This window comes from Somniosus microcephalus, chromosome 10 (assembly GCF_052327205.1).
Source record: "Somniosus microcephalus isolate GS21.2 chromosome 10, FLI_Smic_1.0, whole genome shotgun sequence".
Classification (NCBI taxonomy): Eukaryota; Metazoa; Chordata; class Chondrichthyes; order Squaliformes; family Somniosidae; genus Somniosus; species Somniosus microcephalus.
In genome coordinates this window covers 229,616,349-229,643,708 of record NC_140996.1, presented here as the reverse complement: position 1 = coordinate 229,643,708, position 27,360 = coordinate 229,616,349, and the positions used below count along the sequence as shown (strand labels likewise).

Genomic DNA, 27,360 nt, shown 5'->3' with positions numbered 1-27,360 from the left:
CAAATCATCAAGTCATCCGAAAAGGGACAACCTACACCACCACTCTATACATCTAACGATGAAGTAGAGATACCCATATCTACCTCCGATCCGGTGATACTGGAGCCCGATGAACCCGACACTGGCCTTCAAGCCGAATCAGCCTTGCCAGAAGAACCTACTACACCACCAGAAACTACTACACCCACGAGGCGTTATCCGGACCGAGTCAGGAAGCCTCCTGAGAGACTAACTTATAATGAATTAATACAGCAATGTATATTATTTTGCATAGAACATGTAATTAATAATTACTTAAAATATGATGTACTAGTTAGCTAGAAGGGGAGGAATTGTGGTGTATGTGCCTTTAAGAGCAATTATGGTGTATGTGCCTTTAAGAGCCCCAGGTGTGCGTAATGCCGGTAATTGCCACTTGGGCTATATAAGCCTGTGTATTGTGTATATCCTTTAGAAACCCCCCCCCAGACTTGCTTAGTAAATACCTATGAACCAACTCCTGTCTTCAGTGTCTTTATCTACACACGGACACTACATTCTCCACATCTCTTCGGACGTTTGGCTTAACCAAATCCAAGCGGCATCGTAGTCTTCGATTGAAGAACATCATGGCTGGAGTTTGGTTGGTAACCGCATGTGTCGCATTCCGGTAGGCAAACAAGAAGTTGTCCACCTTGTGTTGTAGGGGTATATCTTCATTACACATTGCCTTGATAGCCTTCTTGAATGTTTGGACAAACCTCTCGGCCAATCCATTAGTGGCTGGATGATATGGGGCAGATGTGTAATGCTTAACACCATTGTTCTTTAAGAACCTCCGGAACTCTTCAGACACAAACTGTGGTCCATTGTCAGAGCAAATCTGTTCAGGCAGCCCATTCCTGGCGAATATGGTTCGTAAAACTGTGATAGTTTTTTCCGTGGTGGTTGAGGACATTTTTATTACCTCTGGCCACTTTGAATGTGCATCCACCGCAATTAAAAACATCGAGTCCATGAAGGGACCAGCAAAATCAATGTGCACCCTTTGCCATGGAGATGAGGGCCACTCCCATGGATGCAGAGGAGCTTGTGGTGGGGCATTTTGGACCTTCTGGCATCCTGCACAGCTCTTGGTCATCTCTTCGATTTCTCTATCGATTCTCGGCCACCACACAAACGCTCTGGCTAAGCTCTTCATTTTTACCCCACCCAGACGACCCTCATGAAGCTCATTGAGCACTCTATCCGTCAACTTAGGTGGAATTACTACTCTGGATCCACACATCAAGGTTCCTCTGCACACTGACAGCTGTTCTCTTCTCGGCGAGAATGCTGGCAGCAGTGGTTTGCCATGTGCTGGCCATCCCTTCACCGTTAAATCAAAGACCCGTGATAGTGTCGGGTCATTCCGTGTTTCCTTTTCTATGTTTGCATTCGTCACAGGGAGACATTCGACTATGGTCGAGTGGAATAACTCCATTGGATCCACTGCAAGGTCTTCTTCTTCCACCGTCGGCAACGGTAGACGTGACAATCCATCAGCATTTCCATGCTGTTTAGTTCCTTTGTACTCGGTGTCATATTGGTGTGCCCCTAGGAAAAGGGACCATCTCTGCAGCCGTTGTGCTGTCATTATCGGTACGCCCTTCTGAGGGTTGAAAATGGAGACAAGAGGTTGATGATCGGTTAGTAGAGTAAATTTTTGACTGTGCAGGTAGTGATTGACCTTCTTCACCCCCCACACTAGGCTGAGGGCCTCTCTGTCAATCTGGGCGTAGTTACGCTCGGCAGAAGTTAACGAGCGTGACGCAAAAGCTATCGGCCTCTCTAAACCATCAAGGAATTTATGTGACAGTACCGCCCCAATGCCGTAGGGAGACGCATCACACGCCAGCCTGATTGGCAGTGCTGGGTTGTAGTGAGCCAATACTTCCCTTGAAGTGATTAAGTCCTTACTCTTCTGAAAAGCACGCTTACAATCATCGCTCCATTTCCATGCTACCCCCGTTCGTAGCAGGGCGTTCAGTGGGTGCAGAATTGTCGACAAATTCGGCAAAAACTTATGATAGTAATTCACCAATCCGAGGAATGACCTCAGTTGCGACACATTTTCAGGTGCTGGGGCCTTAACAACCGCTTCAATTTTGTCAGGGGACTTATGTAACCCCTCTTCATCAATCACGTGGCCACAATACGATATCTGTTTCTTAAAAAATTCGCACTTGGGGCGGTTGGCTCGCAGCCCATGTTCCCGTAGTCTAGTGAGCACCTGTTCTAGGTTGTTAAGGTGTTCACTGTCATCTTCACCTGTTACAAGGATGTCGTCCAAGTAACACTGAGTCCCCGGAATCCCTTGCAGAACTTGTTCCATCGCTCTTTGCCATATCGCCGGAGCCGATGCTACTCCGAATACCAATCGATGATACTGGTAAAGACCTTTGTGAGTGTTTATCGTGAGATACTTCCGAGAGGACTCCTCAACCTCCATCTGCAAATATGCTTGTGCTAGGTCAATTTTTGTAAAACGCTTCCCTCCAGACAGTGAGGCGAAGATGTCTTCTATCCTTGGAAGAGGATATTGTACTGTGTGAAGGACTGGGTTCACCGTCACCTTGAAATCCCCACAGATGCGAATCTTCCTTGGCTCCCCGGACTTATTGCTTAATGTTTTCTTCATGACAGGAACGATGGGTGTTGCCCACTCGCTCCAGTCGACCTTAGACAACACGCCCGCCTTCTCCAGATTCTCCAGCTCTGCCTCGACGGCTGGGCGAATTGCATATGGTACCGGTCTTGCTTTGAAAAACTTGGGAACTGCATTCTCTTCTATTTTTATCGAGGCGGTTACGCCTTTAAGCTTGCCTAGTTCTTGTTGAAATACCTCTCTGGCGTTAGCTAAGATTGTTGACAATCGTCCAGGAGTGACGTCTTCATCTTTTTTACCGTCCACCGTCATTGCATGAATGGAGTGCCAATCTAAGTTTATCTTCCTGATCCATTCCCGTCCCAATAACGGTGGTCCACCATTTGGCAGTATGTAGAGATACAATTTCCGTATTTTCTTGCCGTTGTATTCGACAGGCACCCTTATTTTTCCTCTGGGGTACACTTTTTGCCCCGTATACGTCGTCAAGACGATGGATGTCTCTCTCAAGGGTATGTGTGAAAATAGCCGCTCGTAGTCTCGTCGATTCATGACGGTTAGCGCTGATCCTGTATCCAATTCCATTTTAACTTGGGACCCTGCTATCGTGAGGGTGACCCAAATGGTTCGGTGATCCTCTTTTGCGATTACATTGTGAAGTTTGAGACAGCTTAGTCTCCTGTTCCCGGATTCACTATCGCTCATCTGGTCTTCGGAACTACTGTCCGTCATCTTTTGTACTTCCTTGTACGGTTCCTTAGTAGCCTTTTTGTTGTCGCTGGTCTTCTTCCCAGACCTGCAAACTCGTGCAATGTGTCCCATCTTCCTGCATTGCCTGCATATTTTGTCTTTGGACCAGCAGTCCTTCTGGTCATGGTTAGTTCTGCCGCAGCGATAACATTTTGCAAATCCCCGTGTCATTTCGTGGGTGCCGTATTCCTGTGGTTTTTGTTGAATTTCTGCAGCTCCCCTGGCTGCTGCTTCATACGATACTGCCACGCTGAAAGCCTTATCTAGCGTCAGCTCTTTCTCTGAGCGTAACATCTTCTGTGTTCCTTCACTCAGGAGTCCACAGACAAATTTGTCCCGTAGGGTATCTGCCAGTCCTGCTCCGAACTGGCAGTGCTTTGATAGCTTGCGCAGTTCCGTAAGATACTCAGCATTGCTCTCATCTTTGTGCTGAGTTCTCCCGTGGAATTTAAATCTTTCTGCTATCAACAGCGGTGCAGGGTTTAGGTGTTCCTGTAGGACAGCAACAATTTCGTTAAGACTCTTCGCCTTCGGTTTGGCTGGAGTAATCAGGTCCCGCAATAGGCCGTACGTTCTAGCGCCCATTAAGTTTAACAATATCGATGCCTTTTTCTCCTCCGCTATTTCGTTTGCCTCGAAATATACCTCGACTCTTTCCACATACGTGGTCCAGTCCTCTGTTGTATTATCAAAAGCAGTGATACAGCCAGTCTTCGGCATCTTGCAAATCTAAAATGGCGCCTCCCGCGCTTTGCCTTCTTCCCCGATTTAACAAAATGGCGCCTCCCGCGCTTTGCCTTCTTCCCCGCTGATTACGATGGTGCCTCCCGCACTTTGCCTTCTTCCCCGCTGTTGTTAGCGCTGCTTTCCACGGTTTCTTGCGCGTTTAATATTTTTTTTAAAATTATTTTCCCATCGTGGAACAACCCTGTGGGACTCTTGCCTCCCTCTTCGCGGGTCTATACGCAGCCCGGCTTCGTAGCACCGGCCGCGCCCTGTGTGCTCCACCCTCTCTCTCTCTTCTTCCCGACAACGCTGCTCGGCCCTGTTGCAAACCACCCACTCGAGTTCGCGACCGCCGCAGCCCAGGAAGGATCAGTGCACTACCTGCCACCAGCCCGATTAGCTGAAGCACCGTTGACAGGAACCAGGCCCCGCATCCGACAGCTTCTCCAGCAATCTTCAACTCTGCAACACAGGGGCGGATGCCCACAGTCGACGCCCGTTTCTACTGCCTCTTACTTTCTTTTCTTTCTGGCCTCGACCTCTGCTCACTTCGCTGTAGGAATGGATCCCAGGAGGTGGTGCAGACTGTAGGTAGTTTCGTATCTGCTCGTCGCCAGTATTATGTCCGTGAATGATTCAGACACGGACAACAGAGTTAAACAAAACACGTCTTTACTGGTGGAAGTCAATAGTGAAACTAAACAACAGAGGCTCACTAGCGCCTTTTATACAGGGGTGGTCACTGCCGGTACTGCAGTCTGAGACCAGTTATTCTCTTAAAGGTACATACACAACAGTGACGATACAACAGGAACATTTAAGCCCCACACCGCTGCTGATAGCAGAAAGATTCAAGTTTCACAAACGGAACCAGTATAAGGATGAAAGCAATGCTGAATATTTAACAGAACTGCGCAAACTATCGAAACACTGCCAGTTTGGAACGGGACTGGCAGATACCTTAAGGGACAAGTTTGTGTGTGGGCTTCCAAGTGAAGGAACCCAGAAACGGCTTTTATCTGAAAAGGACCTTACGCTGGACAAGGCTTTCAGCATTGCGGTATCATATGAAGCAGCAGCACGGGGCGCTGCAGAGAAACAACAGAGACCGCAAGAATATGGCACAAACGAAATGTCATACAGAACAGAGAAGTGCTATCGCTGCGGCAGAACAACACACGACCACAATGATTGCTGGTTCAAAGACAAAGTGTGCAGACAGTGTGGAAAAGTAGGACACATAGCACAAGTCTGCAGGTCGGGAAAGAAAACCAGCAATAAGAAATCTCCAAAAGAAAAGTACAAGAAGGTACATAAGGTGACGGAGAATAGTTCAGACGAACAAAAGAGTGATACCGACTCCGAAAACAGGGAGCTGAGTTGTCTGAAACTACATAATGTGATCAAAACGGAGGATCACCGAACCATTTGGGTCACTCTCAAGATAGCAGGAGTCTAGGTAAAAATGGAATTGGACACAGGATCAGCCCTAACAGTCATAAACCGACGGGACTACGAGCGGCTATTCTCACACATACCCTTGAGAGACACAAAAATTATTTTGAAGACGTACACGGGGCAAAAAGTCTACCCCAAAGGAAAAATAAGGGTGACCGTTATATATAACGGTAAGGAAACACCAAAACTAGATCTGTATGTATTGCAAGATGGAGGACCACCATTACTGGGACGTGAATGGATCCGGAAAATACAGCTGGATTGGCATTCCATACAAGCACTGACTGTGGCTGCCAAAAAGGATGACGACGTCACACCTGGGCGACTGTCAAAGTTCCTAACCGACGCGCAAGAAGTGTTCCAGCAAGGACTCGGAACACTAAAAGGCATGACAGCAACAATTAAAATCGAAGAAAACGCAAGCCCAAAATTTTTTAAGGCCAGACCGGTACCTTATGCGATCCGCCCAGCTGTCGAAGCAGAGCTGGAGAGTTTGGAACGTTCAGGAGTACTGTCCAAGGTAGACTGGAGCGAGTGGGCTACACCCATCGTCCCTGTGATGAAAAAGTCGTTGAGCAGCACGCCTGGGGAACCAAGGAAGGTTCGCATCTGTGGGGACTTTAAGGTAACAGTGAACCCAGTCCTTCACACCGTGCAATATCCACTTCCGCGGATTGAAGATATTTTCGCCTCGCTATCTGGAGGGAAACGCTTCACTAAGATTGATCTGGCCCAGGCGTATCCGCAAATGGAGGTAGAAGAAGCATCAAAAAAATACCTCACAATCAACACCCATAAAGGTTTCTACCAATACAACCGGCTGGTATTCGGGGTAGCATCAGCTCCGGCTATTTGGCAAGGGCAATGGAACAAGTCCTGCAAGGGATCCCAGGGACCCAGTGTTATTTGGACGACATCCTGGTCACGTGCGAAAATGACAGTGATCACCTCGCCAACCTGGAGCAGGTGCTCACTAGATTGAAGGAATATGGGCTCCGAGCTAACCGCCCCAAATGCGAGTTTTTTAAAAAACAGATCTCGTATTGTGGCCACGTTATCGATAAAGAGGGGTTACATAAGTCCCCTGAAAAGATTGAGGCAGTAGTCAAGGCTCCAGCACCGGAAAACGTGTCACAACTGAGGTCGTTCCTCGGGCTGGTAAACTACTACCATAAGTTCTTGCCAAATTTGTCTACAATACTACACCCACTGAACACCCTACTGCAAACTGGAGTGCCATGGAAGTGGAGTGACGAATGTAAACGAGCTTTCCAGAAGAGCAAAACACTAATCACATCGAAAGAGGTATTGGCCCATTTCAACCCAGCACTACCAATTCGGTTGGCGTGTGATGCGTCACCCTACGGAATTGGAGCGGTGCTGTCACACAAATTCTCGGACGGCTCAGAGAGGCCAATAGCCTTTGCGTCACGATCACTAATCTCAGCCGAGTGTAACTACGCCCAGATTGACAGCCTAGTGTGGGGAGTGAGAAAGTTCAATCACTATCTGCACGGGCAGAAATTCACCTTGCTGACTGACCACCAGCCTCTTGTCTCCATTTTTAATCCGAAGAAGGGCGTTCCGGTGGTGACTGCGCAACGACTACAAAGATGGTCACTCTTTCTAGGGGCGCACCACTATGAGATTGAATATAAGGGCACGAAACAGCATGGAAATGCTGATGGGCTATCACGCCTGCCACTGCCTACTGCGGAGGAAGCACCAGCAGTGGATCCTGTCGAAATATTTCATTCGACGATAGTTGAATACCTACCGGTAACTAACGCTCGTATAGAAAAGGAGACCCAAAATGACCCGACACTGTCTCGGGTATATGATTTGACGGTGAAGGGATGGCCAGCACATGGCGACTCACTGTTGCCAGCATTCTCGACAAGAAGAGAACAGCTGTCAGTGTGCCGGGGGACCTTGATGTGTGGATCCCGAGTGGTAATTCCACCCAAGTTAAGGGATAGAGTGCTCAATGAGCTTCATAAGGGTCATCTGGGAGGGGTAAAAATGAAAAGCCTTGCCAGGGCTTATGTGTGGTGGCCGGGAATCGATAAACAAATCGAAGACCTGACCAAGAGCTGCTCAGGATGCCAGAAAGTCCAAAATGCACCACCACATGCCCCTCTACACCCATGGGAGTGGCCCTCATCTCCATGGCAACGGGTGCATATTGATTTTGCTGGTCCATTCATGGACTCAATGTTTTTAATAGCCGTGGATGCGCACTCAAAATGGCCTGAGGTCATCAAAATGTCCTCCACCACCACGGAGAAAACTATTGCAGTCCTACGGACCATTTTTGCCAGGAACGGCTTGCCAGAACAGATTTGCTCCAATAACGGACCACAGTTTGTGTCCGAAGGGTTCCGGAGGTTTATGCAGAAGAATGGGGTAAGGCATTACACATCCGCCCCGTTTCATCCAGCCACAAATGGATTGGCTGAGAGGTTCGTACAAACCTTTAAGAAGGCAATAAAGGCTATGTACAATGACAACATTCCGCTGCAGCACAAGGTGGACAATTTCCTGTTCGCCTACCGGAATGCGACATATGCAGTCACCAACCAGGCCCCGGCCATGATGTTCTTTAACCGAAGGTTAAGATCTCGCCTGGATTTGCTCAGACCAAACGTACGAAGAGATGTTGAGAGTAAGCAATTCCAGCACATCCATGAGAAGCCAACAAGAAGCTTCAATGTCAGGCAACCAGTCTTGGCCCACAACTACCGAACAGAAAAATGGCAGCCAGGAACGATATGCACACGGCAGGGGCCACTAATGTACACAGTGGACGTTGGGGAGAACATCGTGAGACGCCATGCTGACCAGATCCTAGAGTCACAGGAAGAAGTCGACCCCATGCCTCGCCCATACGTACCTGGTGATGAACCCGACGTACAGGTCGCATCTACCCTAGAAACTGTAGCATCGGAAGCTAATGACCCAACCGACGACAGGGTGCCAGAATCGCCTCCGCACCAAGAGCGAAACACTCGGGAAAGGCGCTATCCAGAAAGGATCAGAAAGCCTCCCCAAAGACTGAATATATAAATGGACTATTTTCAGCTAACGTTGTATGTTAAAAGTGTTAATTGTAATTAGTTTAATATTTAATTGTTAAATGAGTGTTATGGTACAGTTAATCTAAAAGGGGAGGAATTGTAATGTATATACCTTTATAAGGGGGGAACTACTTTTTACAGCTCAGGTATACTGTAGTACCGGCAGTGACCACACCTGTATATAGCACTGAGTAGGAATCTGTACAGTTCAGTTCCAGAGTGAGCCACGTTAAGTAAACACCTGTTGTACCGTTCTCCTGCAGTCTTGTGTCTTACTACTGACAGACACAACAGTAAGCTGCAGGGCTACGGACCAAGAGCTGGAAAGTGGGATAAGGCTGGAGAGCTCTTTGTTGGCTGGCATGGGCACGATGGGCCAAATGGCCTCCTTCCGTGCTGTAAATTTCTATGATTTTATGATACTGGCACTGGATTTTTGTAGTTGAACCCGGTGTATTGCAGCCCAAAATGTTTAATAAGGTGCAAGGATCACCCAGGGAGGGCTGGGTTGGGGAAACATTGTTCCTTTTACAAAACACAACCCCTGGGGATGTCACCTGTCTGTTTTTTTGGCCCAAACGATCTGGAAAATTTTCCAAATGCATGTAAACCAGACATAATTATTATTTTTTCTTTTTCAAATCACAATATTGTGAGATGTGGAGATTATTCAGTGTTTGCAATTAATCTTCACCAAGCAGCAAGAATCAGAGCTCAAGCTGTAACCCACCCACCCTTGACCTCTGCCCTCCAGGTAGGCCTCACCCGGGTCAAATCTGCTGATGTGCTAAATTACACTCATTAGGCTAAAATAAAATAGAATCTTTAGGCTTCACTTAAAAAAAAAAGCCAATAAAAACATTTCTCTAAGATTGGCTCGTTCTCACTAACTTTCGCCGAATTACCTCACGGCCCCGGGCGGTTGCTGGAGGAACGGTTGCCTGGGCGACCGCTGGCCGTGCCTGACACGCGTGGTGGCGGACGGGATACTGGCGGACTCTTCCCTCCCCCGCCTGCCTCTTTTTTTTGTTGATCTCGCTGGAGCCCCTGGCCAGCAAGCGGCAAAGCAGGCTCGCGCTGCACGCCGGGATAGCGGAGGAGCGTGGCTTGCGGTCCTCCACAGCACTCCCCCGCTAGGCTGCTGATGCACGCCGGGATCGCGGAGGAGCGTGTCTCCCGGTCCTCCACCGTAGCCCCGCCCCCCCCGCAGGCTGTTTGCTGCTGATGCACGCCGGGATCGCGGAGGAGCGGGGCTCGCGGTCCTCCGACACTAAGATGGCGGCGGTCGCCTCTCAGCCCAATTTCGCCGTTGTCTGCTCGTTCCTGGAGCGCTATGGCGCCTCGCTGGAGCTGCCCGAATTCACCTTCCCCGAGCTGGAAGAAGCGCTGGAAAACAAAAAGGCCGGTAAGGAAAAACGGCGGGGAGGGAGAGAGCGAGAGAGAGAGGGGGGTAGGGAAAAAAAATGATCGGAGCTGGTTTGCTGCGAGGTAAATGTTGTGAAGAGAGCAGAGCCATCCCTCCCCCCACCACCCCCCCATGGCAACCAGGCATTGTTGCATCGGATCTGCAATAAAAACTGAGGAGAAACTGCCCCAATCTCCTCACCTTCCTCCCCATTCGATCAAACTCGGAATCCACCACTTTTTGCAAAAATTTCAACCAAAAAAAATCCCATTGCCTTTTAATACCACGCATGCGCCTCCATCACTTCAGACTTCCTCTGAAAAGTAATTCAGAGAAAAAAATATTAACATCTTTCTCACCTGGGTTTTTACTTTTTTTCACCCCCCCCCCTCTGTTTTTCTTTTCCTTGCTTCACTCTTTTTTTTAAAATTCCCCCTCCCCTTTCTGATTTCTACCTTTTCCAACATTCATTTCTTTTTAATTAAAAAAAAAAAAATCCCCCCTCCCCTTTCTGATTTCTATCTTTTCTAGCATTCATTCCTTTTTTTTCTTTTGTTAACATATAGTTTGGTTGGTATACTTTGGCATAGTTTCAGAATAAGCCCATTTAAGACGGCGATGAGGAATTTCTTCTCGGAGGGTGGTGAATCTGTGGAATTCTCTGCCCCAGAGAGCTGTGGAGGCTGGGTTGTTGAATATATTTAAGGTGGAGATAGACGGATTTTGGAGCGATAAGGTCAGTCAAGGGTTATAGGGAACGGGCGGGAAAGTGGAGTTGAGGCCAAGACATGATCGGCCATGATCTTATTGAATGGCGGAGCAGGCTCGAGGGGCTGAATGGCCGACTTCTGCTCCTATTTCTTATGTTATTTTTCCCATTATTTCCCAAAAGAATCAGAGGAAACACAGATTTAGGACGACTGGCAGAAGACCCAGAGGCCACGCAAGGAAAAACTTTTATTTTTAAATGCAGCGAGTGGTTAGGATCTGGCATGCACTGCCTGGAAAGGGTGGCGGAGGCAGACTCAATCGTGGCTCTCAAAAAGGGAATTGGATAAATACCTGAAGGAAAAAAATTTGCAGGGCTACGGGGAAAGGGCGGGGGAGTGGGACTAGCTGAGGTGCTCTTGCAGAGAGCCGGCACGGGCTCGACGGGCCGAATGGCGGCCTCCTGTGCTGTAACCATTTTATGATTTTTGGATTTTAGAAACCACGTTTGTGTTTTTCTTTTATAAATTTGCATAAACTTCTTTTATAAAACCCACTCAAGCATCCCAGTTGGGTTTTTAAGCATGGTTTTATGTGTTCTTTGCTTTTGCACTTTCTCTCTTTCACTTTCCTCCCCCCCCAAAATCAAAAACGCTACTGAATCAAACAGGAAACTTAAGTTGGTGTGAAAGGTAAATGTTCTGCTGAAGGCAAACTACTTAATCGTACTTCTGTTTTAAGAGACGCTATTTGTATAGACCAGCTCCTTCTGGTTTAATCTGTTGTGACATCATAGCGGCATTGAAATACCCACAATAAAAACAGAAAATACTGGAAATACTCCGCAGGTCAGGCACATCTGTGGAGAGAGTAACAGAGTTTCTCCAACTTCCAGTTCTGACAGAAGGTCACACGACCTGAAACATTAACTGTTTCTCCCTCCACAGATGCTGCCTGACCTGCTGAGTGTTTCCAGCATTTTCTCTTTTTTTTTGTTTCAGATTTCCGGCATCCGCAGTATTTTGCTTTTGAAATGCCCGCAGCTTTGCTCAATTGGCAATTGAAACTTGTTGCTACTGCTTCATCCACTTTGAGGTGATCTAGACTGTGCTTCTGTTGTATGTTAGCAGTTCCACTCGAGTCCAAAGACTGTTTGGAAAAACTTTTGCCCAATATGTTAAGTAACTTGTGCTTGGAGTGGCAGAGGCTTGTGCTCATTGCGATTATTACAAAGTGAGGATTTTCTCTTGAGCTCCATGGTGTGGTAATGAGTAACACAGACTAGAGGTTGTAAGTTTGGTTCCTGGTCTGTATTGAGTTAGCTGATATGGTCTGCTGCACGAGGCGAGGAATGGGAGAACCCAGCCAGTGTTCCTGCTCTTGCTTACAGTCTAGTAACTGTCTGTTGCAATGACAAAAAAAGAAAGAATGCATTTCTATAGCACCTTTCATGAACTCCGGACATTTCAAAGCGCTTTACAGCCAATGAAGCACTTTTGAAGTGTAGTCACTTGTAATATTGGAAATGCGGCTGCCAATTTACACACAGCAAGCTCCCACAGACATCAATGTGATAATGATCTGATGATCTGATAATCTGTTTTTAGTGATGTTGCTTTGAGGGATAAATGTTGGCCCCAGGACACCGGGGAGAACTCCCCTGCTCCTCTTCGAAATAGTGGCCCTGGGATCTTTTACACCCACCTGAGAGAGCAGACAGGGTCTCGGTTTAACGCCTCATCTGATAGACTGCCCCTCCGACAGTGCGGCGCTCCCTCAGTACTGCCCCTCCGACAGTGCGGCGCTCCCTCAGCACTGCCCCTCCGACAGTGCGGCGCTCCCTCAGTACTGCCCCTCCGACAGTGCGGCGCTCCCTCAGTACTGCCCCTCCGACAGTGCGGCGCTCCCTCAGTACTGCCCCTCCGACAGTGCGGCGCTCCCTCAGCACTGCCCCTCCGACAGTGCGGCGCTCCCTCAGTACTGCCCCTCCGACAGTGCGGCGCTCCCTCAGCACTGCCCCTCCGACAGTGCGGCGCTCCCTCAGTACTGCCCCTCCGACAGTGCGGCGCTCCCTCAGTACTGCCCCTCCGACAGTGCGGCGCTCCCTCAGTACTGCCCCTCCGACAGTGCGGCGCTCCCTCAGTACTGCCCCTCCGACAGTGCGGCGCTCCCTCAGTACTGCCCCTCCGACAGTGCGGCGCTCCCTCAGTACTGCCCCTCCGACAGTGCGGCGCTCCCTCAGTACTGCACTGGAGTGTCAGCCTAGATTTTTGTGTTAAAGTCTCTCGGGTGATACTTGAGCCCACAATCTTCTAACCCAGAGGTGAGAGTGCCGCCCACTGAGCCACGAATGATGTCCTACACAGATCAATAGCTCGTCAACCACGGTGGCGAGGCTCACACAGAACGGCAGCTTGGCTGAGGTACCCGAAATCTCTGACACTGTGGCACTTTAGTTCACTAAACACAAGAAAAGTCTGAGGCATACAGGTTGGATGTAAGAATAGTAGATGGAAATACATTAAAAGTGGCAAAGCACGTTGGTGGTACTTCAGAGAGGGTTCCAGTTATGTGTTACGAAAAGCTATCTTGCATAGAATCATAGAAATTTACGTCACAGAAGGAGGCCATTTGCCCGCTGAAAAAGAACTACCCAGCCTGATCCCACTTTCCAGCTCTTGGCCTGTAGCCCTGCAGGTCACGGACACTTCAGGTGCATATCCAAGTACTGTTTAAATGTGATGAGGGTTTCTGCCTCGACCACCCTTTTCAGGCAGTGAGTTCCAGACCCCCACCACCCTCTGGGTGAAGAAAGTTCTCCTCAACTCCCTTCTAATCCTTCTATCAATTACTTTCAATCTATGCCCCCTGGTTATTGACCCCTCTGCTAAGGGAAATAGGTCCTTTCTATCCACTCTATCTAGGCCCCTCATAATTTTATACACCTCAATTAAATCTCCCCTCAGCCTCCTCTGTTCCAAAGAAAACAACCCCAGCCTCTCCAATCTCTCCTCATCGCTAAACTTCTCCAGTCCTGGCAACAGCCTTGTCACTCTCTATACTCTCACATCTTTCCTGTAATAGTTTTTACAGTTGCAAAAAACCATTAAAAATACTGTGGGATGATGGACTTTATGACCGAGGTTTAGGATATAAAAGCGAGGAAGTACTGCTGCAATTATGCAGGGCACTGGTCAAACCTCACTTAAAAATAAAAATAGGAGATACTGGAAATACCCAGCAGGTCAGCTAGCATCTGTAACCAGGGAAGGCAGGTTATCATCTTTCTGGTGTACTCCATCAGAAATATCATCTTTTCACTTTATGGATGCAGACCGACTCGTTATGTATTTCCAGTATTTTCTGTTTCTATTAGCAGAGATTAGCAGTTTTCCTTTTTGAATTTTTTTTTCATCTGTATTGTGTTCAGTTGTGAGAGCCCACCGTAGGAAATGTTTCCCGCCCTTGAAGAAAGTCTAGTGACAATTTCACCAGGATGACCCCTGACCACCCTGGAAGGGACTAAATTGCGAGGAGAGACGGGGTAGCAGCGGGAGTCACTCCCTCGAGAGGAGGAGATTAGGGATTGGTTTGATTGAGGTGTTTAAAATAACGAAGGGAATTGATCGGGTAAATGAGGAACAACTTCCTTCTAGCAGGGGAATATAAACATGGAAATACAATTATGGAAATTCACACTAAAACAGTTAAGCGATTTGCAGGAACCTTTTCTTCACTTCAAGGATTGTAAGAAAGTGAAATGCAGTTTCTCTGAGCCATGGATTCAAAATCAATCAACAGGTTTAAAAAGGGGACAGATACCTACTTGGAAGCAAGGGTAAAAGAAAGAAAGACTTGCATTTATATAGTGCCTTTCACGACCACCGGACGTCTCGAACCGCTTTGCAGCCAATGAATTACATTTGAAGTGTAGTCACTGTTGTAATGTGGGAACCGCGGCAGCCAATTTGTGAAATTGCAGTAATAAGGGATGTGCAGAAAAGACGGAGAATATGAATTCAAAACATAAAGAGTTGCTTCGCTTTGTATCAGCTGTGGCTCAGTGGGCAGCACCCTCACCTCTGAGTCAGATGGTTGTGGGTTCAAGTCCCACTCCAGAGACTTGAGCACAAAAATCTAGGCTGGGACTCTAGTGAAGTACTGAGGGAGCGCTGCACTATCGGAGGTGCTGTCTTTCGGATGAGATGTTAAACCGAGGCCCTGTCTGCCCTCAGGTGGACGTAAAAGATCCCACGGCACTATTTTGAAGAAGAGCAGGGGGAGATCTCCCCGGTGTCCTGGGTCAATATTTATCCCTCAATCAACATCACTAAAATACAGATTATCTGGTCATTGTTGTTTGTGGGAGCTTGCTGTGTGCGAATTGGCTGCCACTTTACTGACATTACAACAGTGACTACAATTCAAAAATACTTCATTGGCTGTAAAGCGCTTTGGGACATGGTGGGGGGGGCCGGTGGTTGTGCAAGACACTATATAAATGCAAGTCTTTTTTTTTTTCTTTTACAAAAATGACAGCAGCTTTTGATGGGGTATGTATCCCGACGAGAGTCAGTGCCTTAAATAACATTGTGGTAAAACATCCCAAGGCGCTTGAAGAAAGGAGGAAGATAAGTTTGATGTCTGGAACCAGCCCATGGTGACATTTTATCATGGGTGTTTGTGCAGCCTACGTTTAATAGAACTGCTTTGTCTGCAACCTCTCATTCCTGCTCCATTACTCACGTTTCAGAAGCTCTAAAACTTTTATAGCCTGTCGGTTTCATGAATTCAATAGGTGTGTGGAAGCTACTTTTCAACCAGTCAGATCTATTTACGCAGAAGAGGTGTGATCAAGCCACTTTGCAGGTACTGTATGTAACACAAGGCTGTCGGGTGAATGAAAAATGCCAGAACTGTACCGCCGTTGGCTTCACACTGATTTGAGCACAGGTTTTAAACCTGGTCTAAAGGAGAGGATTTATGTTTTTATTAATGCATTAAAAAAAAAAAGAGGTTATGTGTGCCCATCTATGTGGATGGCTTCTACTTTCTTAAAACTTATAATTTGCTGTTACTGCGTGTTTCTTAACACAGCTGGTCTCATCTTGCTCCACATGATCTCAAGTTGTAGGACAGATCAGCCATGATCTAATGCACTGGCGGAACAGACTTGCGGGGCTAAATAGCCTACTCCTGTTTGTGTGACAGACATGATGGTTAACATAAGAATTAGGAGCAGGAGTCGGCCATACGGCCCCTCGAGCCTGCTCCACCATTCAATAAGATCATGGCTGATCTTTGACCTCAGCTCCACTTTCCCACCCGATCCCCATTTCCCTTGATTCCAAAAATTTATCGATCTCCGTCTTGAATATACTGAATGATTGATGGAGCATCCACAGCTCTTTGAGGTAGAGAATTCCAAAGATTCACCACCCTCTTGAATAAAGAAATCCCTCCTTATCTCAGTCTTAAATGACTGACCCCTTAGCCTAAGACTGTGCCCCCTAGTTCTAAATTCTCCAGCCAGGGGGAAACTGCCTCTCAGCATCTACCCTGTCAATCCCCCTTAGAATCTTATGTTTCAATGAGATCACCTCTCATTCTTCTAAACTCCAGAGAGTCTCGGCCCAATCTACTCAATCTCTCCTCATAGGACAGCCCTCTCCTCCCAGGGATCAATCTAGTGAACCTTTGTTGCATCGCTTAAGGCAAGTATATCCTTCCTGAGACAACGAGACCAAAACTGTGCACAGTACTCCAGGTGTGGAGTACTAGGAGGATCTTTCATTTACCCCAGCCCAGAGGAACTGCCATTAATTGTACTGGCCTTAGTGATGCTGCAACTGGGTTCTGCTCGCTCAGGACAGTCCGGGAGTTGGTTCTGATCTGTATCGCTCAGTTACATCACCGCTTTACCAAGGATTGAATGTGAAGCCTGGGTCTGCTCGTGTTGAAAGCTTTGTGGCTGGGTAGGGCGAGTGCAACTGTGCTGAAAATTAATGATCAAACATTTTTTGGGCTTGGATATTTTTAATTGGGTGTTTGGTCATAGTTAAAATATTATTTACCTATATAAAACACTAGTTCGACCCCAGCTGGAGCACGCTGTCCAATTCTGGGCACCGCACTTTAGGAAGGATGTGAAGGCTTTGGAGAGGGTGCAGAGGAGATTTACGAGAATGGCTCCAGGGGTGAGGGACTTCAGTTACGTGGAGAGACTGGAGAAGCTGGGGTTGTTCTCCTTGGAGCAGAGAAGGTTATGGGGAGATTTGATAGAGGTGTTCAAAATCATGAAGTGTTTAGATAAAGTAAATTAAAGAGAAACTGTTTCCACTGGCTTAAGGGCAGATAACCAGAGGGCACAGACTTAAGGTGTTTGGCAAAAGAACCAGAGGCGACATGAGGAAAAACTTTTTTATGGTTGTGTTTATGCCAGCGAGTGGTTAGGATTTGGAATGCACTGGCTGACCTGATAGGGCGGTGGGCACAGAATCAATAGTCGCCTTCAAAAGGGAATTGGAGAAATACAGGAAGGAGAAAAAAGAGCGGGGGTGTGGGACCAACCGGATTGCTCTTCGAAAGAGCCGGCGCAGACTGGATGGGCCGAGTGGCCTCCTTCTGTGCTGTACTATTCTATGATTTTTGCTGCTATTTGCATTAAGAGGTACCAAATCTTTAAAGTTTGGCCAGTTAACTCTCTGAAATATTTGGGACTCTTAACCTAAAAATTGATTTGGCATCCCATACCCAATTGATTGGGATTTTTTCTCTCAATTGCTTGGGGAGTCCAATAGATTTAACAACAACTTGCATTTATATAGCACCCTTAACGTCGTAGAATGTCCCAAGGCCCTTCGCGGGAGCGTTATCGAACACAATTTGATACCGAGCCTAGTAAGGAGATATTGGGACAAGTGAGGTAAGTTTTAAAGAGCATCTTGGAGGAGCAGGATGAGAGAGAGCGGAGAGGTTTAGGGAGGGAATATCAGAGCTTAGGGCCTAGCCAGCTGAAGGCACGGCTGCCAGTGGTGGAGCGAAGGAAATTGGGGATGCGCGAGGCCAGAATTGAAGTATCTCGGAGGAGTGGGAGGGGTGAGGCCATGGAGGGATTTAAACACGAGGCTGAGTATTTTAAAATCGAGGCATTACTGGACTGGACTGGCAGCCAGCCAGTGTAGGTCAACTGGAGAAGCAGCAAAAGTAGGCACGACGTGACGTGCTTTAAAACCGTAGTTTCGGGGCTTTTTAACACCTGTGTATTGCTGCTGGAGCCAAGATTAGTGAGGCGACGAGGGGTGGAAAGAGAGGCAAAAAAAACGTTATAAAGAAAGAAAATGTCTTTGGTTGTGTTTATGGCCCTCAAAGAAACATTACTTATTACCCCGGCTTTCAAGTATAGCTAAGCGATGAAGCTTATTTCTTATTACTGAAGATTCATGTGCTTGTGTAAACTTTCACTCCTCCCCAGTAACCTGTTTCTCATTAAAATGAATGAGCTAGCAAGTCCCAGTGATAGGATTTTTACGTAGAATTCACATAGCTATCTCAGTAATAAATAAACACCCTAAATAATCCATTGCCGAGTGCTAGGACACTGGCCCAAGAAGTGGAGGAGCTGAAGTATGATCAAAGGATGAATACCGTGTCTTTTTTAAATGTATACGGGCTGCACTGATGCATGCCGATTGAGTTCTTGGCTGAGCGCTGCTTAAATATCCAAGCGTTTAACTTGCTGGAAGAATTCCTCAGCCTCTGTAGCTCAGGTGAGCAGGAGTTCTTGTGTTGATTAAACTATTACAGGTATCTTGTAGGGGGTTCTTCACACATAGAATCATAGAAATTTATGGCCCAATTGTGTCTGTGCTGGTCAAAAAAGAACTATCCCGCTTAATCGCACTTTCCAGCTCTTTGTAGGTTACGACACTTCCGGTACCTATTCAAGTACTGTTTAAATGTGATGAGGGTTTCTGCCTCGACCACCCTTTCAGGCAGTGAGTTCCAGACCCCCACCACCCTCTGGGTGAACAAAGTTCTCCTCAACTCCCCTCTAATCCTTCTACCAATTACTTTAATTCTCTGCCCCCTGGTTATTGACCTCTCTGCTAAGGGAAATAGATCCTTCCTATCCACTCTATCTCGGGCCCCTCATAATTTTATACACTTCAATTAAGTCTCCTTTCAGCCTCCTCTGTTCCAAAGAAAACAACCCCAGCCTGTCCAATCTTTCCTCATAGCTAAAATTCTCCAGTCCTGACAACATCCTCGTAAATCTCCTCTGTCCCCTCTCTAGTGCAATCACATCTTTCAGAATTTTGTATTTTCCAAATCACCAGAAATAAATCAAATGTCGAGGAGCCTTTCTGCAGCGACTGATTGTGATTTTGCTTTGATCTAACGCTAGCTTAATTGCATGCACATGTTGATTATTTATCCCTACTATTTGACATTTACAAAATAGAGGGGCTAGCGTGCTCTAATGTCCAAAGATTGCACCAGTGTTTGGAAATATTTATCTTCTTCCCCTTACCCCTCCCCAGTCCTAAGATGGCAGCAAATGGACACCATTTCGTTGACCCATGAAAATTCCTTGTTATCTGAGTCAAGTCAAACAATGATGGACTAAGATTTGATGAATTGCTCGATCGTGTGCACGTGTGTAGTACAAAGTGAGTGGAGAATCCAGAAAAGTTGCAAGTGCTCCATAGTTTGCAGTGAGTGTTTAAGTTTAAATAAGAACACACAGCTCCCTCCCCTCCCCCCCGTCCTCTCCTGGAGGCAGTGTGTTCTGTCAGAATGCAAGTTTGACCTATGTCACCCATGAGACCTTGTTTACATGAAGGACATTGTTTGAAGGGGAGAGAAATTCCTTCAGGTCAGATTTCACCTAAGGAGGAGTCTTCTGTGGTCCTTAAAGAAATACGTCAAATAACCAGAAAAGTGTGTGCTTCTGTAGTATGCTGAATTCACTAACATAGAAACATAGAAGAAAGAAGCAGGAGTAGGCCATTCGGCCCCTCGAGCCTGCTCCGCCATTCAATGCGATCATGGCTGATCATCCAAATTCAGTACCCTGTCCCTGCTTTCTCCCCATATCCCTTGATCCCTTTAGCCTTAAGAAATATATCCAACTCCTTCTTGAATATATTTAATGAATTGGCCTCTGCTGCCTTCTGTGGTAGAGAATTCCACAGGTTCACCACTCTCTGGGTGAAACCTAGCACTTTGAGACCCATCTTCACTGTGAAAAGAAATTGCTCTTTTGTTTACATTATGATGTACACAATATTGTATTCTACTTCTATCCAATGTTCCCTCTAATTTATTTTTGGGATGCGCGGCCCCTTTAACGGGCAGTGCGGCCCATTCAATTTTCCGTGCATGCGCGATTTTTCCATTTCAAAGCCGGCGGGTGGCCTACGCGGGACCTCCAGACCGCTGCGTTGCTGCGAAGCTCAACGGGACATAGCTTCTATCCCTCTGAGAGCTTTATCTTTTTGGGATCCATAAGGAGGCACATTGTATTGGCAGAAGGTGCAGGGTTCAGAGCTGAGAAGTGATGCTCACTGTCTTGCCTCGCGTGCGAAGAGTGAGATACTGGAAAGGCTGATGGCAAACGTAGAATGTAATGCCAGCGTGAGGCATAAAGTTTAATCCTCAGTGAGGACAGAGGTTAGAAGAAGAGTTAAGTGTGTACAAAAGCAAAATACTACAGCTGCTGGAAATCTGAAATAAAAACAGGAAATGCCGGAAATACTCAGCAGGTCAGGCAGCATCTGTGGAGAGAGAAACAGAGTTAACGTTTCAGGTCGATGACCAGACGAAGGGTCATCGGCCTGAAACGTTAACTCTGTTTCTCTCTCTACAGATGCTGCCTGACCTGCTGAGTATCTCCAGCATTACCTGTTCTTGGTTAAGTGTGTAATGCCTTGCTACAGGGAAAGAAAAAAAGACTTGCATTTATATAGTGCCTTTAATGACCTCGGGACACCCCAAAGCGCTTTACAGCCAATGAAGTACTTTTTGAAGTGTAGTCACTGTTGTAATGTAGGAAATGCGGCAACCAATTTGCGCACAGCAAGCTCCCACAGACAGCAATGTGATAACGACCAGATCATCTGTTTTTAGTGATGTTGATTTGAGGGATAAATATTGTCCAGGACACCGGGGAGAACTCCCCCTGCTCGTCTTCGAAATAGTGCCGTGGGATCTTTTACATCCACATGAGAGAGCAGACGGGGCCTCAGTTTAATGTCTCGTGAAAAACGGCACCTCCGACAGTGCAGCACTCCCTCAGTACTGTCCCTCCGACGGTGCAGCACTCCCTCAGTACTGTCCCTCCGACAGTGCAGCGCTCCCTCAGTACTGTCCCTCTGACAGTGCAGCGCTCCCTCAGTACTGTCCCTCTGACAGTGCAGCGCTCCCTCAGTACTGTCCCTCTGACAGTGCAGCACTCCCTCAGTACTGCCCCTCCGACAGTGCAGCGCTCCCTCAGTACTGCCCCTCTGACAGTGCAGCCCTCCCTCAGTACTGCCCCTCCGACAGTGCGGCGCTCCCTCAGTACTGCCCCTCCGACAGTGCGGCACTCCCTCAGCACTGCACTGAGTGTGTCAGCCTAGATCTTTGTGCTCCAGTCTCTGGAGTGGGATTTGAACCCACGACCTTCTGCCTCAGATGAGAGTGCTACACAGTGAGCCACAGCTGATGCAGTCGGTTGAAACAGAGACCATTGCTTCTTCTATGGGTAACTATTTAAAGCAGAGGACCACACTTGGAGTACTGTGTGCAGTTCTGGTCGCCATATTATAAAAAGGATATAGAGGCACTGGAGAGCGTGCAAAAAATATTTACAAGGCTGATACCAGAAATGCGAGGTTATAACCATCAGGAAAGGATGAACAGGCTGGGTCTCTTGAAGGCTGAGGGGTGAACTAATAGAGATCTTTTGAATTATGAAATGTTTTGATAGAGTAGATACAGAGAGAGTTTTTCCACCTGTGGGGAAGAGCAAAACTAGAGGCCATCACTATAAGATCGTCACCAAGCAATCAAATAGGGAATTCAGAAGAAACCTCTGTCCCCAGAGAGTGGTGAGAATGTGGAACTCGCTACCACAGGGAGTGGTCGAGTCAAATAGTATAGATGTATTTAAGGGGAGGTTGGATAAGAACATGAGGGAGAAAGGAATAGAAGGATATGCTGGTGAAGTTAGAAGAGGAAGGATGGGGTGGGGGAAGCTCAAGTGGAGCATAAACACCGGCATGGACTGGTTGGGCCGAAGGGCCTGTTTCTGCGCTGTATATTTTATTTAAGATATAAGGCTTGGAGAGTGGGCAGTTGGATCAGTTTTAGATTGCTCTAGCAAATAGCCAGTACAGACATGATGGGCCAAATAGCTGCCTCCTGTACAGTAAACGTCTGTGGTTTCTAAGGCATTTATTTGAAAACTATGCAATTCCCAGAATATTGTGGCAGTGAAAAATATCCTTGTATCTCTGCTTACAGTATGTACTAGTAGTGAGTGTGTTTTCTAGTTAGGAAGCTAGGAACAGGAGGAGGCCATCGAGCCTGTTCTGCCATTAATGAGATCATGGTTGATCTGCGACCTAACTCCATATTCCCACCGTTGCCCCATATCCCTTAATACCTTTAGTTAACAAAGTTATCAATCTCGAGTGATTTAAAATTAACAATTGACCCAGCATCAATTGCCATTTGCGGAAGAGAGTTCCAAACTTCTACCACCCTTTGTGTGTAGAAGTGTTTCCTAATTTCACTCCTGAAAGGTCGGGCTCTAATTTTTAGACGATGCCCCCTAGTCCTAGACTCCCCAACCAGCGGAAATAGTTTCTCTCGATCGACCCTATCTGTTGGCACTATTTTCTCTTGTTTCTGTAATCCACAAGGATGATAGTGTCAGCCGGGGCTCAGTGGGCAGCACTCTCTCTCCTCTGAGTCAGAAGGTTGTGGGTTCAAGTCCTACTCCAGAGACTTGAGCACAAAAATCTAGACTGACACTCCAGTGCAGTACTGAGGGAGTGCTGCACTGTTGGAGGCGCTGTCTTTTGGATGAGCTGTTAAACCGAGGCCCCATCTGCTCTCTCGGGTGGATGTAAAAGATCCCATGAGACTATTTCGAAGAAGAGCAGGGGAGTTATCCCCGGTATCCTGGCCAATATTTATCCCTCAATCAACATCACTAAAAAACAGAAACATAGAAGACAGGAGCAGGAGTAGGCCATTCGGCCCCTCGAGCCTGCTCCGCCATTCAATGCGATCATGGCTGATCATCCAAATTCAGTACCCGGTCCCTGCTTTCTCCCCATACCCCTTGATCCCTTTAGCCTTAAGAAATATAGAAATGACCTGGCCATTATCACATTGCTGTTTGTGGGAGCTTGCTGTGCGCAAATTGGCTGCCGCGTTTCCTACATTACAACAACGACCACACTTCAAAAAGTACTTCATTGGCTGTAAAGCGCTTTGGGATGTTCTGAGGTCGTGAAAGGCGCTATAGAAATCCAATTCTTTTATTTACTGTGTGACTGTAAATTGTGTTATGGGAGCCAAGTGTTTGTGGGTTTGAAAACATGTCCATACTTTAGAATTGTGGAAATTACAGCATAGAAAGAGACCATCAAATGTGTACCAGTATAACAACAGGAAATGCTGGAAAAACTCGGCAGGCCAGGCAACATCCGTGGAGAGAAATTAGAGTCGACGTTTCGGGTGAGCCCTTTTTCAGAACTGGAAAGGAAATGAAATAGTTTGTACCAGTGCTTGCTTGTCAGCTGGAGCTATCCGTTCTAATTCCTTTCCCTGCTTTTTCCATGTGTCCTTTTTTTATATTCTTCCTTTTTCAAATACTTATTCGTTTCCCTTTCAATTAATATCGTCTCTGCCTCAGTTGCCACTTGTCGTAATAACCATCTACTACTCGCCCTCTGTGATGAAAATGCAAGTGTCAGCTTGGCCCCGTGGTAGTACTCCTGCCGCGAAGTCAAAAAGGGCCATGGCTTCAAGCCCCATTGCAAGCCTGAGTGCATAATCTCGGCGGACACTCCAGTACAATACTGTAATGAAGCTTTTATCAGAAGTACCATCTTTTGGCTGCGACCTTTATGATTTCTCACGAAATGAGCTCTAGATTTCAATCATGCCACACTGAGCAATTCTCAAATGGAGGTCCTGCATTTCCACTTGGGATGGGCGAGAGCGGAGTGAAATTGTAGGAGCGACAGTTTGATTTAACAGGGCCCTTTCAGTTGCTGTATGGAAGCTCGGATAAGCCTGTCTCCTAACAGCATTTTCTTGCCGAAAAAAGCAAGGAAAACAAAGAGAGGGAGCACGACTGACCCTCACTTCGTCAACAACCCACCGCTAGACAGGTCAAGAAGCGCTTGGAGCAATAAATCTGCCGACGGCCACAGGTAAAAGGGTAATAAGCTATGTTGTATCATTAATCTGTACTGCTTCAGCTTAACGTGGTAGGTTTGTTTTACTTTGAGTAATTTTGTGTGTGTGCGCGCGCTGGTAGTGGCTGTTAGTACAGTGGTTAGCTGTTTTCAGGTTGTAAAATGCTGTTGCACAATGATAAGTCACACAGGAGGATTAATAATCGTAGCACAGGTTGGACCCCGGTAATCCAGCACCCTCTGGACCAGGCGGTGCTGGACCATTGAAAATTCCAAACCACTGAAGGTCAGGTAAATAACAATATTAGGTACAATATTATGTTTGTTTATATCGCGGGAAACAGTGGTGCCGCCGAGCGGCTGCTCCGTAAACTAAAGACCGCCGGTTTCAATTCGTGCCGGACCACTGAAGGTGCCGGATTACCGGGGTTCAACCTGTATTGTGACTGCAAGTTTATAGAGAAAATCAGTTGATTCCCAATAAATTCCAGTGATCTCATTGAAATGTGCAAAATTCTTAACGGGGCTTGACAGGGTGGATGCTGAGAGGATGGTTCCCCTGGCTGGGGAGCCGAGAATTAGGGGTCACAGTCTCGGGATAAGGGGTCGGCCATTTCGGACCGAGATGAGAAATTTCTTCACTCAAAGGGTTGTGAATCTCTACCCCAGAGGGCTGTGGAGGCTCAGTCGTTGAGTATATTCAAGGCTGAGATTGATAGATTTTTGGACTCTAGGGGAATCGAGGGATATGGGGATCGGGCGGGAAAGTGGAGTTGAGGTCGACGATCAGCCATGATCTTATTGCATGGCAGAGCAGGCTCGAGGGGCCGAACGGCCGACTCCTGCTCCGAATTCTTATGTTCTTACATTTTAGGGTGCTAAGTGCAATATAGTACAGGAAACTTTGTGCTATCCGGCACCGACGGGACCGAGCTGTTGTCGTTCCCTCAAAACTGCCGGACACACCAGCGTTAATGTTGAAACATACGGAGCTTTTCATCTCCGTATCTGACAACAAACACTTGCTTAGCAACAGCTTCTAAACAGTCGGCCCGTACCTTGGAAGCGTCTCTCTGAAGCTGTTGCTAAGCTAGAGACTTTGCAGAGCCTGACTGTTGGGGAAAAAAAAGCCACGAGAAGAAAAAAAAACCGAACGAAACGGCTCCTGATTTTTGCCAGTGACTCGAGCTTGCCGGACATTTAGCCTCCGGATAACACAAAGTTTCCTGTATCATGATTCCTAGCTGAAAATCTCCTCCTTATGCTGTTGGAATGTCTATTTATTGCTAATTTTAACGCTGCTATACTGTGCAATGCTTTTTACCAGGCATGCACATCAGTTGTATTATCAGGCAAAATCTTCAAAGTCTTTCCCAATAGGTCAGTGGGTGAATCTGCCTTGTGTGGCCCTGAGTTTTTGGTCAGTGCTGAATTGGTCGATTTTAAACTGGTCAACACAATTGGCCTCCACATTCACTGACACGATGTGGGGGGGGGGGGAATCTAACCGGGTTCTCATTTCTGATCGCTATCTAGTGCACGGGTTCCCAAACTCTGGTCCGTGTACCCCTGGGGGGTACGCGAGACATCTCTGGGGGTTATGCGGGAGAAATATCTTCAAGTGGATTTTATTTATTAATTATTTTAGTTATTTATTTCTTACATTTTTAGAATAGGCCACTCCGATGAAGCTTTAAAACTCTGCGGGAATTTGTTATAGAAATTTACGGCGCAGAAGGAGGCCAGTTGGCCCATTGTGTCTGTGCCGGCCGAAAAAGAGCTATCCAGCCTAATCCCACTTTCCAGTTCTTGGTCTGTCGCCTTCAAGTGCATATCCAGGTACTTTTTAAATGTGATGAGGGTTTCTGCCTCTATCACCCTTTCAGGCAGTGAGTTCCAGACCCCCACCACCCGCTGGGTGAAAAAAGTTCTCCTCAACTCCCCTCTAATCCTTCTACCAATTACTTTCAATCTCTGCCCCCTGGTTATTGACCTCTCTGCTGAGGGAAATAGGTCCTTCCTATCCACTCTATCTTGGCCCCTCATAGTTTTATACGCATTAATTAAATCTCCCCTCAGCGTCCTGTGTTCCAAAGAAAACACCCCCATATAAAGTCGTTCATTTACTTCAAGATGCACAGATACACAGAGCCCTCGTCTCCAATCACTGTACACCAAGTTGTATATGTGTATTACAGTTTGTACATTTTGCACAATGCTTGGGCATTAACGGGTTAAAATATTAAACCTGTATGCTGGTAGGGGTACGCAGGCAGTTGGTAGATTTGGAAGGGGGGTAGGCAATAAGTTTGGGAACCTCTTCTAGGGAAATCGAGGAGACAGGCTCGTAGTGCAAAACATTAGCACAGTTGACAAGACTCTGTCTCCTCCACCCTCACCTCCAACAACAAGTGCGAGGAGCTCTTGGATATCTTTGTCACTAAGATTGAGACCATCCGATCAGCTGCCTCTGCCGCTTCCCTCCCTTCCCCTAGCCCACCGGGCCAAACTTCCTCTAAGGTTCCCCCTGCCGTAGCCCTGAACTCTCTCCTAGCTCCCCTCATGCCCTCTCCGAGCTCATCTTGTCCATGAGAACCACCTCTTGCTCCCTCAACCTTATTCCCACTAAACTGCTGACCACCCAACTACCCTTCCTGGCTCCTATGTTAGCTGATATTATTAACGGTTCTCCTTCAAATCTACCGTCATCACCCCTCTTTTAAAAAAAACAACCTTGAATCTCTGTCCTTGCAAACTACTGCCCCATCTCCAAAGTCCTTGAACATGTTGTCGCCTCCCAAATCCATGCCCATCTTTCCCGGTAATCCATGTTTGATTCCCTCCAATCGGGTTTCTGCCCCGCCACAGAACTGAAATTGCTCTTATCAAAGTCATAAATGACATCCTATGTGACTGACAAAGGTAATCTATCCATGCTCATCCTTCTTGACCTGTCTGCAGCCTTTGACACGGTTGACCGCGCCATCCTCCTTCAACGCCTCTCCACTGTCGTCCAGCTGGGTGGGACTGTACTCGCCTGGTTCCATTCTTATCTATCCAGTCGTAGCCAGGGAATCACCTGGCATGGCTTCTCTTCCCACTCCCGCACCATTGCCTCTGGTGTCCCCCAAGGATCTATCCTTGGCCCCATCCTATTTCTCATCTACATGCTGCCCCTCGGCCACATCATCT

General features: G+C 47.1%; 2 protein-coding genes across 11 annotated transcripts in view; one reads left to right on the top strand and one right to left on the bottom strand.

The window, feature by feature from the left end:
* aamdc (adipogenesis associated, Mth938 domain containing) overlaps window positions 1–9,632 on the bottom strand; it is a 95,492-nt gene extending 85,860 nt beyond the window's left edge. The window contains exon 1 of the mRNA XM_085999742.1: window positions 9,543–9,632. The gene's annotated coding sequence lies outside the window, so the exon portion shown is untranslated. The remainder of the gene's footprint in view (window positions 1–9,542) is intronic.
* A 114-nt stretch (window positions 9,633–9,746) lies between these two features.
* rsf1a (remodeling and spacing factor 1a) overlaps window positions 9,747–27,360 on the top strand; it is a 156,385-nt gene continuing 138,771 nt past the window's right edge. For all 10 annotated transcript variants that reach the window (XM_085999739.1, XM_085999740.1, XM_085999732.1 and 7 more), the window contains exon 1: window positions 9,747–10,042. In XM_085999739.1, coding sequence (XP_085855865.1) covers window positions 9,862–10,042 — 181 coding nt within the window. In that variant the 5' untranslated portion in view covers window positions 9,747–9,861. The remainder of the gene's footprint in view (window positions 10,043–27,360) is intronic.